We start from the raw sequence: 17,182 nt of genomic DNA on the forward strand, positions 1-17,182 counted from the left end.
ATCACCATGAACTCTCCCTCCCTTCGGACCCCTTCACTGTTGACACTGCGGCTACTCCTGTGTCACTAATCACAATCTGATGCTGCAGTCTGTAGTGTCTTCAGTGTACTGTGTACATACTATAGGCTGCAGACCACAGTTTGAGAACCAGATGAAGATGTGATCAAGAGTCACTGTCAACAGGAGAGGAGTCCAGTGTTGTCGTGTCACCATGTTGGTCGTGTGTTTGTTTTGACATTTGTGAAAATTTGTCAATTTGTAGAATTTGTCCTTGTGACTCAGTCGACTCTTCTGTAACTGGTGACTTTGCCGTACAGTGTCTCTACTGTCGGCGTGGCTGCCTCCTTAGGCCATTCCGCTGTGGCATAGACTGTGTCAAGTTCTTTGGGATTCTCAGGCCTGGATGAGATTGGACTCTGGAAAATCTGGAAATCAACAACAAAGTGGAACTGATCGTCAGCAATTATATTACTTTAAAATCTGCTGTTGCAGGAGTGAAAATAAAATACTTTAAAGAGAAGAAAAATCAAACTCCACGGTCAGTTCAGAAAGACAGACGACCCAGGGTTGCAAAGCACTGGTCGACTTGTAATAAGGTGTGAAAAAAGGACAGGAGGAAAACAATCAACTGTTGACTGACAAATCTGTGGACTGTGTCCTCTGGGACGAGCTGTCCAAGATGGAGGCACGCACAAGTGCCCGTGACACAAATCAGGCAGTGACAGAGGAGAATGAATATACGTGACCATTTTGTGTGGTCCAATGGGATGGGAGTAGATGTTTACCTGAGGAACTTCATAAATCGTATTTCCAGCTGTTGCAGTAGCTGCAGGTAAATACAACATAAATATTCAGAATTGTTTTTAAAGTTTTATTTTGAAAAACTGTTTTTTTATTTTTCCTGTTTTCATCAGGGCTGTCAAGGTTTACACATACATTGCATTAATTAATTCTTTTGAACACATGGCAGAATGATGAACACTGTATCCTGTAATTCTACCGTCCAGTCTCTTATCATCGCTCTAATACGTTATTATTTGTCCACACTGTGGAAAAAAGGTTTAGTTCCACTGAAGAACATGGATCTAAAATATGTTTACATGTTTATATCTCTGGTATATCTGACAATACAGTTGTCTTGACTGGACTATGATAGTACCAGCAGGACCGCACCTCGTCAGGGGGGGGCCCTGAGCATGATTTTCATGTGCCCATCTATGGACCCAACACTTTTGGAAATCTATCAAAATATAAAACAAGTTCCAAGCACACACTAGAAATTATTGCTACTATGCACTGATTCAAAGACAGGGAAACCTGCCCTTTAATCAGACTTATATTTCAAAATGTATATTTCCTGTCAATGAATGTATCAGACATTTCACACATTTCTATTCTATCAATTCTCTCTGTTAGCAGCTGTCTCTAGGTCCCAGTCCGCCCCTCTTTCTTCAAAGTTGTCATGTGACCAGGTGACACAAATGTTTTTCTCATGTTACTGTCAATCTACTTCCTGAAGATATACAGTGAAATCCTCTTACCTGGTCTATGTTTCCTGTAAAATAAGATGAAAATGACAACAAGGCAAATCACCACAGTGACCCCAACAACAGATCCAATAATGATGAAGAATCTGGAACCTGAAATCAAATGAGAGAGAGAGATTTTTGTTGAAAAGAACATTTCCACAGATACTTCAGGGGTCAACAATATGTCAGAACATTTGGAAAGATGACAGACGTCATAATAACGTTTCCTACCACTGTCTGTGAAGCAGAGCTGAAGGATTTCTTCTGTAATTCTTCGCTGACTGACATTGTTGCTGAGCTGACATACAACTAAGTTGTCATGTGACAGGAAGAGACTAAGGACAGCACCAGAGACTGTGTCCCTGGATGTCTCTGTCTCCTGCAGACTGCAGTCACTGGAGTTACATGAAACAGAGTTGGTGATGAGCTCAGAGTCTGCTGTGCTGCAGGTCACATTCAGGTCACAGTGAGCTGAGCTGCTGGACACACGGGTGACGACCAGATTTGGTCTCGACACCATGTCTGAGTGAAGGAGGGAAAAAAACAACAACATAAGAGTTCAGTATAACAAGTGATGGTTGTCTTGGTATTTGAACTGACTTCATAGAAACCTACCTTGGACCATGACCTGGTATTGAACCAAACACTTTATTTTACGTCTTGTTTGAAGCTCAGCACGGTACAGTCCACTGTCATTGTTTTGTGTGTTCTTTAAAAGCAGTGACTTGTTTTCTGCAGAAATGAAGGCCCTGTCTGTATAACTGTCACCTTGTTCTGTATCATTATCATCAAAAATAGTTACTATAAAATATGTTCTGTTGAACGTCCATCTAAACAGATCACGTCTACTCAGGACGACAGGAGCCGTGACATTCAGACGTAAGTCCTGACCCGTCATGACAAACCAACTCCTCTCATCACTGCAGTCTGGAACTAGAAAGAGAAACTCATTAAAGACTGAGACAAATAAGCATTAAAAAAACAATCAACTCCATTCAGAATAACAAGTGATGGTTGTCTTGGTATTTGAACTGACTTCATAGAAACCTACCTTGGACCATGACCTGGTATTGAACCAAACACTTATTACGTCTTGTTTGAAGCTCAGCACGGTACAGTCCACTGTCATTGTTTTGTGTGTTCTTTAAAAGCAGTGACTTGTTTTCTGCAGAAATGAAGGCCCTGTCTGTATAACTGTCATCTTGTTCTGTATAATTATCAGCATAAATAGTTACTATAACTTCTATATTGTTGAACGTCCATTTAAACTGATCACGTTTACTCAGGACGACAGGAGCCGTGACATTCAGACGTAAGTCCTGACCCGTCATGACAAACCAACTCCTCTTAGCACGGCAGTCTGGAACTAGAAAGAGAAACTCATTAAAGACTGAGACAAATAAGCATTAAAAAAACAATCAACTCCATTCAGAGCAAACGGTACACAGTTTTTTCTACTCCATTTAGATCTTCTAACTGACGTGAATGAAGCCTCCCGTCACTCAGTGGCAGCAACTCATACAGTGGTTTGTACAGATAAAAATATACAAGTTATCAGGTTCTCAATAGTATTTCAATTTGCGGGTGTGTGGCTCGAGGGGGACGTGTGAATCCCCGCTCCGATGGGGGCATAATAGGAAATAATTGTGAATCACTGTTCTACAGGAAGGACAATAATTAGTCAATAAAATTAGCAGGGCTCCACGGCCCTCTCAGGGGGTCCACCCTTCATTCCTGGCCCACATTTAACCAGGTCAACTGATAGTTGACGTATAACTAATATGTTTTAAAGTCTGGGCTGAGGCCTTTGACCACATTCAGATTATTTTATCTTCACTCAGTAACAACTGCTCAACTGAATGATTTTTCAGAACACGAAGAGGAGGAAGTGGAACAAAATGAAGAACAAGAAGAAATTACAACAGTTTTTTTTCTACCGGTTTTTAGACCAGATGCAGCTTCTGATTGAAGGACAACAAATTTATGAACTTTGCGGTTCATAATCCTCTAGATCGGTCTGACTAACACACATTAAGGTGAGAGGTAAGAAAAACTCCTTTCTTTTTCACCTTGTTGTTTTACAACTGTGAAAATATTAAACATAAATAAAAGGAAACTATGTTTTAAATATTTCAATTAATATATACATGAATCAATTCATCAGTGACATCAACAACACAGCAAGGAAAAAAGTAATAAAAAAATATTTTTTTACCTTGAGCCGCACACCAGACATGGAGAGAAAGACAAAGAAGAAGAACATGGGTGAACATCCTGACTGTGTGATGTAGGAGGAAGTGGTTTCAACTTGTACATATGGGCTGTGCATAACTCTTAGGAGGATGATGACGACCTTTAGAACAACCCAACAGCAGCAGTGACAGGCAGATACATCAGTACTGCTGCTGTTTAGGTTTCTGCCAGAGAAGATAAACCATCAGAGAACTGAAAAGTACAAAAGCACTCTTCTGAAAGGAGGCCTTCAGGAGGGAGTCTACGTAAAAAAGTCACCTACAACAACTGCAATGACAAAGAAACAAAGACCAAGAAAATGTTATGAAAGGTTTAAAGACATCAGTCAGTTTTTATGAGTGTCATGGAATAGAAAACATGTCAGAAAGTATTTCCTGAACTCAGCTTTATTCATGTTTTTTGGAAAGAATTATTATAATTACAATTATTATTCATTATCTGCAGCTGCTCTTTACACACTAACAGAGTTTTACAGATGTATGTTAGCTAAAGACATGCTACAGTTTCCACCTGCAGCGCTAAATACAGCCATTACCATGACTAACATTCCATCACCATCAACATAACTGATGATCGTTCACGTACAGACCGGCAGCCATTGTTAAAACATCACAACATCATGAGTTCTTACCACATCTTTGTTGTGTAGTGGCTTGGTTGTCAGTGGTTTGGGGCAAAATGTCTGTAGTTAATTTTTCAGCGTTAGAAACAAAACAGTAACTTTATCACAAACAAAGAATTCCTTCTTCACATCTGAAATGCACACTAACATTTTCCACCTATAAATGGACATCTGCTGTCCACAACGTGGGTCATTTTTCCAATCCATCCAGTGTAATGTGTAAACTTCCACGTTGAAGCTTCCGTAAAAGAACTTCAGCTACAGTGAGAGGTAACTGACAAATCTGTATGAGGGTGTACGTAGGAGTGGCAGTGAGGTACGTGACAGTTAGGCAGGTGGTGTAAGTGTAAGGACGGATGTTTGAAGTTGTGTAAAGTGTGAAGTCAGTGTAACTGACGGGTGTGTGCTCAATGGGGAACGGGTTGACAAACGGCCTTTTACAGTCAGTGGAAGTAGCACTATAATGCAATTAGAGTGTATCTATTGTGTATTTCTAATAGAATCTACAAAGTATTTCCCTAAGGTCAAATCCCAGTCGGCCAACCTTCCTAAGGTGCAAATAAATAAAGTGTCACATGGAGCCAGTGTCATTAAGCTGATTGTTTATGTCGTATTCCATATAGTCTAACTTGTCACTGCAGGAGGGTTCATTGCAGTGGCAAAGGTGAAGTAAAGATGAGTTGGCCATGCACCATATTTTGCCCAGGTCCGATCTTTACTTTAGAGGAGGCAATTAAATGCCTTATGGGCCATGCACCATATTTTGTCCAGGTCCGATCTTTACTTTAGAGGAGGCCGTTACAACAGATGAAAGACCAGATCCAGGAAACAAGAAAAAAAAAAATCATTGGACTTGAATTGAAACAAGAAACACAAGAAAAAAGATGGTTCACCCTGGAGAAGATAAAACTCGCAGAGAGGGGAGGAAAGTAACAGTTCTATTTAGAAGAAATGAGGAGCAGTAACAAGACATGCGAAGGGCGGGGGGGGTTAACGTTGGGCCGAGGTAGGTGAATGAGTGTGGAAACAGAGAGACCAAAAGTTTGAGTGTGAAAAAACAAGCTTAACCTCAGTGGCTGAATGTGTCATTTTCATTTCATTTCTGTCATTCAAGTTCCAACATTCTCTTCAGCCGCGATGACAGTATTATTTGTAGCAACAGATTAAACATAAAGTGAGCCCTTCAGATGCAGTACATCTGCAGTATCCAGCTTTGTAAGTCATAATTCATACATTGTATATGAGAGATGGTCTTGACCATCCTGTTGAAAAAGTACCTCATTAGCTGTAAAAACATTGATATCCTGAAATAATTATTCTTTTTCTATTTATGTGTTGCACATTACATGACATATTTTGAGCACATTTCAATTTGAAAAGCATGGTCTCTGTAACTTACTCTCACAACCCTGTGGCTGAGGGGATTTTGTGCTAATATTTTTATTGAAACTATATGTCTCACCTCTTCATGAGTTTTTCCCCTTTTCATACGTTTAGGGAAACTACAGTAGGTATTCAGCCCACCACAGTTTCCATGTATCCAGATTCAGTCAAAAATGAATAATTTAAGACCTTTTGTTTGTTTGTTTTGCAGCCTCTGAGGTGTGGCATCCATTTTTTTGTGAGATACGGCAAAACAGAAGTGAGATGTATCAAGTTTTAATACTATCATACTATCACTTCCTGTACTTCCAGGGACTGATGTGACTTGGATAAAATGTGGGGATTTACAAGGGTGAATTGATATATTTTTCAAAAATCAATCAAGTGAGCTACTGTATATGCAACTTTCACATGAGAGTATGTGCATGAGATACCATGTTCTGTAAGCCCATGGTTCCGTGCTTATTCAAAAGGCAGTCTCGGTGGCCTATCAGTAGGAGAGAACAGCGACTGTATGTTGTTTATTTGTTCTCATGATTCAAACCTGTGTTTAACACGTCTCACTGCAGCAAATGTATGGCAGTCACCACCCAAACACACAGTCATCCTCTGTCTTTGTCATGAGTGTCATTTGGTGTGACCATCGACCAAATGTCGTACTCATATACGTATGTTCTAAAAAGTCAAACTTCAAAAAAGCTAATTACGCCCAACGCCGCAGTTATTTGTTTCATGTCAGTGGTTTTTGCCGTTGTTGTTGTTTGTTCACACGTTACTGATGCGGACGCTCAGAGAGTTGTCTCTGGCCCGACTGTGTTCCTCCACGGCCCTCTCTCTGTAGCTCTGCTCCAGACGAACCTTCTCTGGATCAGACACTTCAGGAGAGACTGCTCCTCCTCCACCTCCACCTCCACCTCCACCTCCACCCACACCGCTGCTGGGATACACATGCTGGGGGCTGGGAGGTTTGAACAAAGGTGTGGTCTTGGTCTTGGCCACTTTGTCAAAGAAGGCAAAGTCTGCCACGTATTTACCTGACGGAGACATGGAGACCACTGGGGGGAACTCATAGCCCCACAGGATCTCATCGGGCAGGTAGGAGGTGCGAACCTGGCAGGTGGCAGAAGTGGGCTCCACCGTGGCGTTCATAATCACCAGCAATTCAAAGTCTGCCAGTTCTGGATCGGTCCAGCCCCCACCTGGTGTAGGCAGAGTACATGAAATTAAAAAAGAGGGTTCGTTAATGAAGCAATAAAAAAGACTAATGGTATGGAAAAAGGAGGAACTAGAGAACGACCTTTGACATCAGTTTACAACCTGCTTCTTCATCTGTTTTAAGGATTGAAATCCATATTCTTTAAATGTTGTTTCAGTTTTTACAGGATAATTTTTTAAAAATTCTGATGGTTCTAGACTGAGCTGATTTCCATTCATGTTTGGTTAAAAATGTGTTGTTTCTCCTGATTTGAAAATGCTACATTTTTGAGGGTTCAATAAAAAAAAGATGAAATCAAATCTTAACTCAACTGAACAACTGTCAACACAAACACAGTCTGAATCTGAGCTCTTTTGGACTCACTCATCTATTCCTTCTTACCCTTGGCTGCCCAGGCTCGCAGTGGGCTGCTGTCATCAATCACATGATAAAAAGTGAGGGGCAGGATCAGAAAGGGGCTGTCGCTGGAAGTGTCCACCTGGAATGGGACGTTCCTCTGGTCTAGACGGACCGTCTCACCTTCTTTGGTGAGAGAGGTCTGGAGCAGTTTCCCATTCACCTGGACGAAGCAGTGTGTTTGAATGTACTTTTGTGCTACAGTAATATGGCGTGTACACTACACTTACCTGACAGCCAATGAGAAGACTCTTGCGCATGTTGGCAACTCTGATCATCAGACAAGGTCTACCCTCATGTGTGGACACCACAGCGTGCTGGCTGAACTTCACTGTCTCTCCTCGCTTTTTTGGACGAGCCAGCTGACCCGAGACAGGACTTGTTAAAATCCAAACTACTCAAGGAAATATACACTTTCTTCACTAAAGTCAGATGTTTGATTTTTGGCTATACCTTAGCCAGGAAAGTACCAGTGATGAAGATCTCCATCAGCATGGTGATGACCAGCTGGACGATGAGGAGGACGATGGCAGCCGGACATTCTTCGGTGATGCAGCGAAAACCATATCCAATGGTGGTCTGGGACTCCAGGGAGAAGAGGAAGGCTCCCGTCAGGGTCTGCATCTGCATCACACAGGGTGTGTGGTTGGATGGAGGGTCAAATTCTAGAGAAAGAGAAACATTTATAACTTGGTGCATTTTATATTTATTTACGCTTTTTTCAGAGCTATACATTTTTTTAAATTTTAGAGTTATTTATCAGCTCTTAAACTGATGTAAACTAGAGCTTGGACTTTGAGTTGTATAAGTTCATGATTGTGTGTAAATTGTTTAACAAAGAGTTGACAATTAGTGAATGACAACAACAGGTAAAACCGGATGGTCTTACATGACCTTTAACAACATCATTATAACAATCATCACTATAAAGATTTAATGAGTTTTGAAACTTCATGGCCTGTTCAGCATTTAATTGAAAGAGCATTTCAGCCCTCCCAGAAAATGGACCCACTGCCATAGGAACAGTTCCCTTCTTTTTTAACTGCTCCACATTCTCACCCAACAGGTCTCCATGCACCAGAGCCACCAGGTACCACAGGACACCAAACAGGAACCAGGTCCCTGCAAACGTTGCAGTAAACAGGAAGAACTTATAGCGCCACTGCATGTCAAGGAATGTGGTCCACAGGTCACGTATGTAGAGGGCGCTCCTCCCTCTGATGTGATCAATTCGGATGTTGCTACGTCCATCCTTGGAGAGAACACGCCTCCTCTTTCTCAGAGTCCCACCTCCACCAGAGTTGGCCCCCAGTAGTGGTTTCAAAATGTCAGTCTGTGTCTGAGAGTGGCAAACCTTCTGAGGGGAGGGACTACGAGAGGAAGGAGGTGTGGCAGACGTCATCTAATGGATAAAACAATGAGAGCAGGTTAAAAAATATTTCATTTGTCAACTTAACTGGGGTGCACTGGCTAAGCAGCGAAAAAATTAAGAGATTTTAGATCAAATGATATCCGTATAATACTGATTCTGTTGTCGCATTACGAAACTATAAACAGAAATGTTTTTGTTGACACTGACAGTTAGGAATGTAATGATGCATCAGGAATCTGTTAAAAATTGATGCAAATGAATGACAATTTGCTTCCACTGAAATAAAAAACGTGTTTCATGCGTGTCTAAATGTGAACAGGCTGCAAACAGTTAAGACACAAGTGTTTCTGAGAATGTTCTGTGCGGTCTGATGGGGCTGTGACTTCCTGTAATGCATATATATGTAATTTTTTTGATGGTTTCACTGAAGAGACGTGCTTGTCTCCCCACAGTTATTTCCTCTGTGAACCAATATAAGTTTGTACTGATTATCTCTGAGTTTTGTCTGCCCACAAACAAGATGCAAAACGAAATAGGTCAACCATAACATGAAAGGATTATCGTAGTGTCGAGAACCAGCAGGTGGTTGGTTATAAATGTAACAGATAACATATTAACATTTACCCTGTCATACTGTATATCATTTAACTTATTTGGCAACTACTGAGTAGATTACTGAACAGATGTTTTCTGAAAAAATGAACCAACAGGACCTGGCTGCGTCAGTGTCAGGGAGTGAGCTGCTGCTAGATCACTCACTTTTTTTCTGTCACAAAATACAATGGAACTTCAATGGGTTTCTCAGCCCATGTGAACAGCTGTTTGAAACCATTAAGAATAGGTCTGGTGTGAAAGAGAAACTGCTAATGAAAACACCACCGGTGTCAGACCTGAGGTGTCAGACAAATTGTTTTTTTAGTATGTTTGTTTGAAAGTTGAAAATGCAAAAATAAAACAAATATGCACAAAGGCTTCTGTTGGATAACTGTCTTCTAAAAATGTAAAGTGGTAATAAAGAGGAAGTCTCCCTGGGAACTTTCGTTGGCCTGTAGGGGAAGTAAAGAACTTTCAAAAAGTCAAACTATTAAATTAGATTTGCAAATCTATATATATATATATGTAGTCTCAGTGTATGAAACAGGTGTACAAACCATATGCTCAAATACAGTGGCTTAGAGTAGGAAAGCTAAAGGAAGGCTATCAGTTAACTCTGATACGAAAAGCCAAGTAGCTAATAAAATGAGGCTTGTATCTGTTATAATTCACCACCACAGTTAACTCTGATACCAAAAGCCAAGTAGCTAATAAAATGAATAAAAATGAGAGGGTTGTGCCAGGCTTGTATCTGTTATAATTCACCACCAGTTTTAAATATGTCTAGTGTGTAAGTCAAAGCACACAAACGCAGAGACAGAACAGTAATGTCACGAGCAGTCGCTGAAAAACACACACTTACGTCCAAGACAGCATGTCGGCCGCAGGAAAAGGATAGTCCACAAAGGAGACAGAAGGCAGAAAAGAGGAAAAGAAGAGAAAAGAGGAGCATTAGGGTGAAGATGTCCCCATTAACAGTCACACAGTGTCCACACAGGGGTTCATTTGAGATGAGAAAAGAAGGAGAATGAGTGAAGGAGTCAGTTTAAGTGAAATAAATCAGTTTCCCAGAGCTTTATCTCGATGAAGTTTGTTTTTTTACCTCCTCTTTTAAAGGTTCTACTGTTGGTTCTAAATGAAGAAGCTGCATGTGGACAAAGAGTGACCTTCTGATGGGAAACAGGAGACGGCAGTAAGAGTTTGGTAGGAAAAGGGCCAGAGTTTGTCTTTGAGGGCTTCAGCCTGGCCCGTTGGTCCTCCTGGTACTCATCCATTCATCCATTCATTCATCTTACACAACTTAATACTTTTCAGGGTTCCAGGACAGAAGCTGGAGCCAATGACAGCAGCTGTTCACACATTCACACCAGTGCAGTTTTCCTACACCAAAGGGGTTGTGGGTTCGATTCTAGACCCCAGGTAAATGGAAGAAACCTGAAGTTTAAAGTGCTCGGAGTGGAGATCAGGACTAGAAAAACTACGTACTGTCCAAGTACAGACATCAGAAAACAAACTTCATCAGATAGAGCATTAAGAAATTAAGAAATTTAACAAGCAAAAAAAACATTATCATCCAAGTTTGACCAGTGGTTTTCAAACGAGACCAACCACTCACACTACATCTGCCCCAGGTGCAGGTCTAACTGTCAGGTTCCTTTTCTGGTCACTTATTGTAGTTTCACACGAGATCAAATTTACGCTTACTTCCTGATAATAGATAACTCATAATAGCAGAAACCTGGTCAGAAAGTAATTTCTTGACGTCATAGGAAAGGTTCAAGAGAAACACTGCTCTGTACGAGAACTTCAAACTTTCCACCAGGTGCAGTCAAAACGGAAATTTTGAGTTCCAATGATGCCAACCGTGACAACCAATCAGGAAGTGTATATTTTGGGCCACAGTGTGAACGTAAATTAAATAACTTCTCCCTACATGCTCTGCTAATCTCTGATTATGTCATCAATCACCCAACTACAAAAGGACCGAGGTGAAGCCCTCACAACTGGTACAACATCACAAGGGCACCATTGAAAAGTTCACGCCCTCAACTCTGTGTCACACACACACACACACACACACACACACACACACAGTCGTATCAGGTGAATAATAATAGAGCAAACGTTGGTAGATGTTTGGGACCAACCTCTCCAGCAGGATGTATTCCATCTCCATCTGTTCTGAACGGCCACGTCCAGAAATCTGAATCAGAACTTTTACTTTTGGTCCAACAAACGAACCCCAAATGTTTTTCTGAACTCTCGCTTTCTTTTACTCTCACTTTTTTTTATCCTTTGCTCTCTCTCTCTCTCTCTCTCTCTCTCCTCTGTGTACACAGGAATGCTTTGTTGAAGCCAAGATAAAAGAAACAAAAGACACCATTGACAAAAACCACTCTGTGCCCATTCATGTGTGTGTGTGTGTGAGAGAGAGAGAGAGTGATGGAGGGAGAGAGAGAGAGAGTTAGTATGTGAGAATGGTTTTGCAATTACACACATAATTCTGTGTGTGTGTATGGGTGTGCATGCATAATAATTTCATGAAAACGTGTTTGTGAGCAATAGTGGAAATTGTTTAGTGTGAATGTGTGTGTGTGTGTGTGTGTGTGCGTGATCAGGATGAGTGAAAAGGGGAAAAATGAGGAGAGGAAGAGAGGGGAAAGAAGAGATCTGTGACAAAAGGCCCTCGTTAGTATTCTGGAGTAAGGAGTAATCCCTCTCCACACACACACACACACACACAGCACACTTCTCTCTCTTCACTTTGTTTCCTCCAGACTTCACCTCCTGTCATTCGTCCTTTTTTGAGTCATATACAGTTGCATGAAAAACTTTGGGCACCCCTGACAATTTGCAATATTTCCATTTATAAATCACTGGGTGTTTGGATCAGCAACTTCATTCTGAAACAGAACAGCAGAATTACACAGGTGCAGAAATGTGGGCACTTGTGGTCCTTCTGTTGATTTGAACACCTGTAACTTCTTAGCACTGATTAAATGGAACACAAAATGATCTTGGTGAGCTCATCAATTCTTGTTAAGGCCAGAAGTGGCAGACCAAGACAAATATCAGGTGAACGTTGGTGAGAATGTTCAAAGACAAACCACAGACACCCACTAAAGAACTACAACATCATCTTGCTGCAGATGGTTTATCTGTGAAATTGTTCAACAATTCAGAGCAAGGAGAAGCTGTACAAAAGACGGAGTCGATTGAGGTATACAAAAGGACATCTGGACAAAACCAGCTTCATTTTGGAACAAGGTGCTGTGGACTGATGAAACAAACAAGGGGCGTTATGCACGGTGGCGAAAGAACACAGGATTCCAAGAAAAGCACTTACACAGTAAAGTGCTACCCACAGTAAAATGTGGTGGAGGATCCATCATGCTGTGTAACTTATAGAAAACGTCTAGAAGCTGTTATTTTGGCAAAAGGAGGATCTACTAAATATTGATATTTTTTCTTTTGTTTTGATGCTTATTGCACATCCCCTGTTAGTCCAATAAACGTAGTTTCACTTCTGAAATATTACTGTGTCCATCAGTTTTTTTGTTTTTTGTTTTTTTTTGATAAATCAGAATGAAGTTGCTGATCCAAACACCCAATGATTTATTAATGAAAATAATGGAAATTGTCAGGGGTCCAGAAATTGATCCCAATTTGCAAAAAATAAATCAAATGTGAAATCCTGCTAATTAAAAATAAAACTATCCAAGACATTACAGAAAACACAAATTCACATTATTACTACAGTCTACAGTCATTGCTGGTTTTATATCTTAGAATATAGTAGAATGGATGGAAAGTCTCTATGGTCATGGTATAACTGTGAATTACACCTCTATTTGTTCATTCCATGTAAAAAATAATAGAAAAATAAATATAATAAAATAATAAATAATAATAAATATATAATAAAATATATAATTTTAAATAGCTGTAAAGTTGACACAGTCAACAACACCTTTGCTTTCTTGTTCTGTGCTGCTTTCTTTGCTAAATATTTCTGGCAACTTTTTTTTCTAGTTCTGGCCTGTCACACAGTGATATTTTATCCAAAAACTGTCTTGGCTTATAATTAGCTAACCTTTTAGTTATATCATGCCACTAAACCTAAAGCTGTAGTGCTGATTTGCTGTGATTTAATCATGACAACTCATTATGAAAATCGTTGCCAGATTGGAAATGAAACCTCTGTGAGTGATTTTTTTTTTCTTGTTTTTCAGCTCTAAGTTATGTGCATTGATTTGTTTTGAATATACTTAGATTTAATTCAATCATTGTTTATTGTAAACAAATGCAACTAATAGAGAATTGTTTTTTCATGTGACATACAGATTTATATTTATGCAGATGGGAATAAGCACAAACCAAAATATCAACATAAAATAAGAAACTGACCCGACATTTATATTTCATCATTAATTGAAATACATTTTCCTGTATACATTGGATGTGATTTTTGACTTGTGACTCATAAATGTCTTACCTTATCCAGCAGAGATTACAGATTGTCAGGTGGATGATGGAGAGTTTGGAGCCTGCAGCCTTAGCGTCTCTTCAGCCACATGTCTGCTTTGTTGTCAAACATGCTCACAGATCAGGGACCTGACTCCGGTTCTGCAGGAGGAGTAATTTCAACAGACAGTGTCCCTGGACATTCATACACCATTAGGGAGAATTATCGGTCCAGTCATTTGCTCGCACACTCGGGCCTCTGTTTCTGCCCCAAAAGCCTGGTCTCACTGCTCACAAATTCTCCCCTGAGAGACAGGACGTGGCTTTATAAGAGGCATCTCTCTCTCTCTCTCTCTCTCTGCTTCTCTCACTCATTCACTTTTCCTTTTTCCCTCCATCTTTCTACCTCACCCATTCACTCCTGAATTCCTGTTGTGTCCTGCAAATGTCTGTGTAATTGCTGTAACAACTGATTCCCACTCCATCCAGTCTTCATTGTCAACCTGAAAAATACAAATGAAAACAAATAGACAGAAGCGGATTAGGGAGACATGAAAAAATAAATGGATCAGACTTTTCTTCTCAGATGTTTGAGGAAAAAGAGTCAACAGGGTGACACTGTCTGTGCTTTCTTCTATTACTTCAAGTGACTGACGTTGGTTTTCAAACTCATCACCTGTTCTACTGCCTCCACATGAGCATCAAAACCCAAATCCTCAGGCTGATTAAATAACCCGTGCTTAAAATGATCAACTGACAAATTGCATTTCAAATTACACTAAAATTTAGAAATGAAAACCTGTGTTATCTTCAATAAGAACCTCATTGTAACCTGCTGTTCAAGTGGAACAGCATTGTGTCTTTACACTGACAACAGTTTTACTATAAGCTTTAATATACAACATTTTTCAGTTCCAACAAATAAAATAAACCCAAAATTTGCCTAGGTTTGACGCTGTCCATGGGTTGTATTACTGAACGGCACTTTTTTCTGTGTTTTACAAACTTGGTCATAAAACTTAAAGACCTAAAAAAATAAAACCTAACAAAGCATGTTTCTTCTTTGGTGGAAACATGCTGCCAGGTCCTGAACACACCATGGTGTAACATAAAAGCCTTTCCTGAACTCTGCACCATACACACTCACAGAGGATCTTCAGCACAGTTGCCCACTGCTCCACAGCAACTCCAACCACCTCTGCCTGTTTCAATTAAATAATGGTCCGTCCCTCTTTCCTGAGGCAAGAAAAAGGGGCAGCATTCACCTCACGGATGTGTTTGAGTCTCACAGGACGCTCCGTACGGACGCTTTTAGACACATGAATGGAGGGCCTGTGTGGTTCCCCCCAAAAGACTAAAGACTGTGTGTATAAGTGTGTTTGTGAGTATATGTGTGTGTATTCTGCAGGGGGCTGTTTGTTAGTGCATTCGTGGACTCTGTGCATGTGAGGGCCCCTCGCTGCTGGGCCTGAAAGCGTGTGCGTGAGCTAATCTCTTGACACAGTGATGTCTCAACAAATACAATGAAAACAAAAAGATGATTAAAAAAAGGGGGAGAGACATTCATTTTTTGTTTCTCCTTTTTTTTCTTTTTTGTTTGCTTCATTAGTTCTTTCTTACTTTTTTCTACTTTCTTTCAGTTTTTCTTTCTTTTTATCTTTCGTCTTTCAATGTTTTTGTCTTTCCTATTGAAAAGAGACGTTTTTTCAAAAAAGAATTATTTTAAAATTAAAGATGATGTATTGAAGGGAGACAGTGGAGATGTATTAGACTAAAGTTTATCCAGCTGTCAGACTGAACAACAAAAAGTGAAACCTCATGGAAAATATTTTTATTCCAGATTTTTTCTGTGCCTGAGTCACAACTGACATTAACCACACATGAATTCCGGAAACAACTATTAGCACAGGTTTGGATCAACAGAATCAGCAGGTTACCACCTCCTCTCCAAGTCAGAGTGTGTGTGAGTGTGTGTGTGTGTGTGTCATCATAATAATTCTCTTGGCTCACCATAAGGTGGTGATATTGGTGGTCTTACCTCCGTTTCCTTGAACCATACAAACTTTCCTTCTCTCGTCTCGTTCCAGCCTTTTGTCTCACTCTCCATCCTGTCTCCTGCATATTTATTTGTTGTCCTTTTTGGTTTCAGTTCCTGTCCTGCAGTGGTCACATTAAAACCTAGAGAAACAGACCAAGGTCATGGATAATTCAAAACCATACAATAATAATTATAATAATAATAATAATCATAATAATAATAATAATAATTTAAACTATTTATTTATTGATCCCCCACTTGGGAATCTCTTGTGTTGCAAATTTGCTGCAACAGGCTCCCATTGGAGGCACCAAGTACGTGGTTCCTCTAGGAAAGGACTACGTTCTCTCTGCTTTCGAGGGAGGCGTGCTAACCGCTCCATATCGACCTTGCTGTTACTCACTGTATACTGTCCTCTATTTGCACTGACTGGCCAAAAACACTTCACTTTTTTAGAAAACAAAAACCTAAATGTCTTTGATACAATTATTATTATTACCATTTATAGAGGTATATAAGGAATATAGCAAATTAAGCACCAAAAAAGAGATAAAACAAAAAAAATAATCAAATTACATTAAATTATATACAGCACCAGTTGTAAATGTGAAGTTCTGAAAATATTCAATTAAATAATTAACCTAACTTAATCTGAAAAATTCTTAATATTCTATTAAACGGTTTTACTCCTAGTTTCTGGGAGCACACTATGTCAACTGAAGTGTTCTGTCTTTGAGTCTACGTGAAAGCACACAGAGTCGAACTATTTCTTAGTAGAAAATGAAAAATGTTGTAGAGTGCAGTAATTTTTTTTTACCAGCAGAGGGAAGCAGAAAGCTGCTGATAAACACCTAAATACATGTGAATGTGTATTCTCAGTCTTGTTTCTCATCGATTATGAAACGGCTCCCTCCTGTGGCGTAAATAAGAAAATCACTCGATTACACAAAACGTAGCGTTAAGTTGTGTTAAAGTGTACCTTCCCTCCTGGTTGATATATTACAGAAAGCACGTAAAAGAACAAATTGTTTTTGATGCAGCTGTTTCCTGCGTCACTGCCTAGAAATGAACGCCTAAAAAAAGTCCGACTAATATATTATTTATAGTCTGTCTTATGACTCTTTAGAGTGAGTAACAATGATTAGCAGATCTACGTGTTTTAAATAACGTACAATGTCTTTAGATTCGTCCCTAAGACGTGTCTCTTTTTTTTCTCTACACGTGTTAAGTAACGTGTCTTACCTGGTGCAGAAGTAAACGCCGCAGAGTTAATGAGAGTTTGGTGGTGGCTCAGCTGTGGCCAAGCTAGCTAATT

General features: G+C 39.9%; 2 protein-coding genes and 1 long non-coding RNA gene across 9 annotated transcripts; 1 reads left to right on the forward strand and 2 right to left on the reverse strand.

Moving 5' to 3' along the window:
- Positions 1-204: 204 nt before the first annotated feature.
- Positions 205-5,127, reverse strand: LOC103396821 (uncharacterized). Of its 5 annotated transcripts, none has more exons than XM_008335055.3 (7): positions 4,414-5,127; positions 3,745-4,040; positions 2,145-2,462; positions 1,761-2,051; positions 1,542-1,640; positions 786-826; positions 205-425 (listed from the first exon to the last, which is right to left on the reverse strand). In XM_008335055.3, exons 2-7 carry the CDS (start codon positions 3,800-3,802, stop codon positions 279-281), a joined length of 954 nt encoding a protein of 317 aa, XP_008333277.1. In that variant the 5' UTR covers positions 3,803-4,040; positions 4,414-5,127; the 3' UTR covers positions 205-278. The 5 variants fall into 5 exon arrangements, with proteins under 5 accessions (XP_008333277.1, XP_024908333.1, XP_016897652.1 ...); XM_025052565.1 differs by having other exon boundaries at positions 3,745-4,049; XM_017042163.2 differs by lacking the exon at positions 786-826 and having other exon boundaries at positions 3,745-4,049.
- LOC107990133 (uncharacterized) lies at positions 4,994-5,233 on the forward strand. The gene is made up of 2 exons (XR_001761674.2): positions 4,994-5,110; positions 5,176-5,233. It is a non-coding gene; the product is annotated as an uncharacterized LOC107990133 (long non-coding RNA).
- Positions 5,234-5,408: 175 nt separating this feature from the next.
- Positions 5,409-17,182, reverse strand: LOC103396802 (ATP-sensitive inward rectifier potassium channel 10-like). Of its 3 annotated transcripts, XM_008335035.3 has the most exons (8): positions 17,110-17,182; positions 15,868-16,007; positions 13,861-14,332; positions 8,459-8,801; positions 7,853-8,064; positions 7,630-7,761; positions 7,385-7,562; positions 5,409-6,986 (listed from the first exon to the last, which is right to left on the reverse strand). In XM_008335035.3, the coding sequence occupies exons 4-8, from the start codon at positions 8,799-8,801 to the stop codon at positions 6,553-6,555; spliced, it is 1,299 nt and encodes a 432-aa protein (XP_008333257.1). In that variant the 5' UTR covers positions 13,861-14,332; positions 15,868-16,007; positions 17,110-17,182; the 3' UTR covers positions 5,409-6,552. The 3 variants fall into 3 exon arrangements, with proteins under 3 accessions (XP_008333257.1, XP_016897647.1, XP_008333259.1); XM_017042158.2 differs by lacking the exons at positions 13,861-14,332; positions 15,868-16,007; positions 17,110-17,182 and adding an exon at positions 11,513-13,164 and having other exon boundaries at positions 8,459-8,769; XM_008335037.3 differs by lacking the exons at positions 13,861-14,332; positions 15,868-16,007; positions 17,110-17,182 and adding an exon at positions 11,513-13,161.

Source organism: Cynoglossus semilaevis, chromosome 20 (assembly GCF_000523025.1).
Source record: "Cynoglossus semilaevis isolate Cse_v1.0 chromosome 20, Cse_v1.0, whole genome shotgun sequence".
NCBI classification, from domain to species: Eukaryota; Metazoa; Chordata; class Actinopteri; order Pleuronectiformes; family Cynoglossidae; genus Cynoglossus; species Cynoglossus semilaevis.

Bases quoted from the DNA above. Each gene is read 5' to 3' on its own strand.
- LOC103396802 (XM_008335035.3), bottom strand. From the start codon at position 8,801: ATGACGTCTGCCACACCTCCTTCCTCTCGTAGTCCCTCCCCTCAGAAG. The intron at 7,762-7,852 runs GTATAGCCAAAA...GTCTCGGGTCAG, and splicing joins CTGGTACTTTCCTGGCTAAG to CTGGCTCGTCCAAAAAAGCG. The intron at 6,987-7,384 runs GTAAGAAGGAAT...TGCCTACACCAG, and splicing joins GCGAGCCTGGGCAGCCAAGG to GTGGGGGCTGGACCGATCCA.
- LOC103396821 (XM_008335055.3), bottom strand. From the start codon at position 3,802: ATGTTCACCCATGTTCTTCTTCTTTGTCTTTCTCTCCATGTCTGGTGT. The intron at 1,641-1,760 runs GTAGGAAACGTT...ATTTGATTTCAG, and splicing joins GCTCTGCTTCACAGACAGTG to GTTCCAGATTCTTCATCATT. The intron at 827-1,541 runs GTAAGAGGATTT...ATTTACCTGCAG, and splicing joins TTACAGGAAACATAGACCAG to CTACTGCAACAGCTGGAAAT.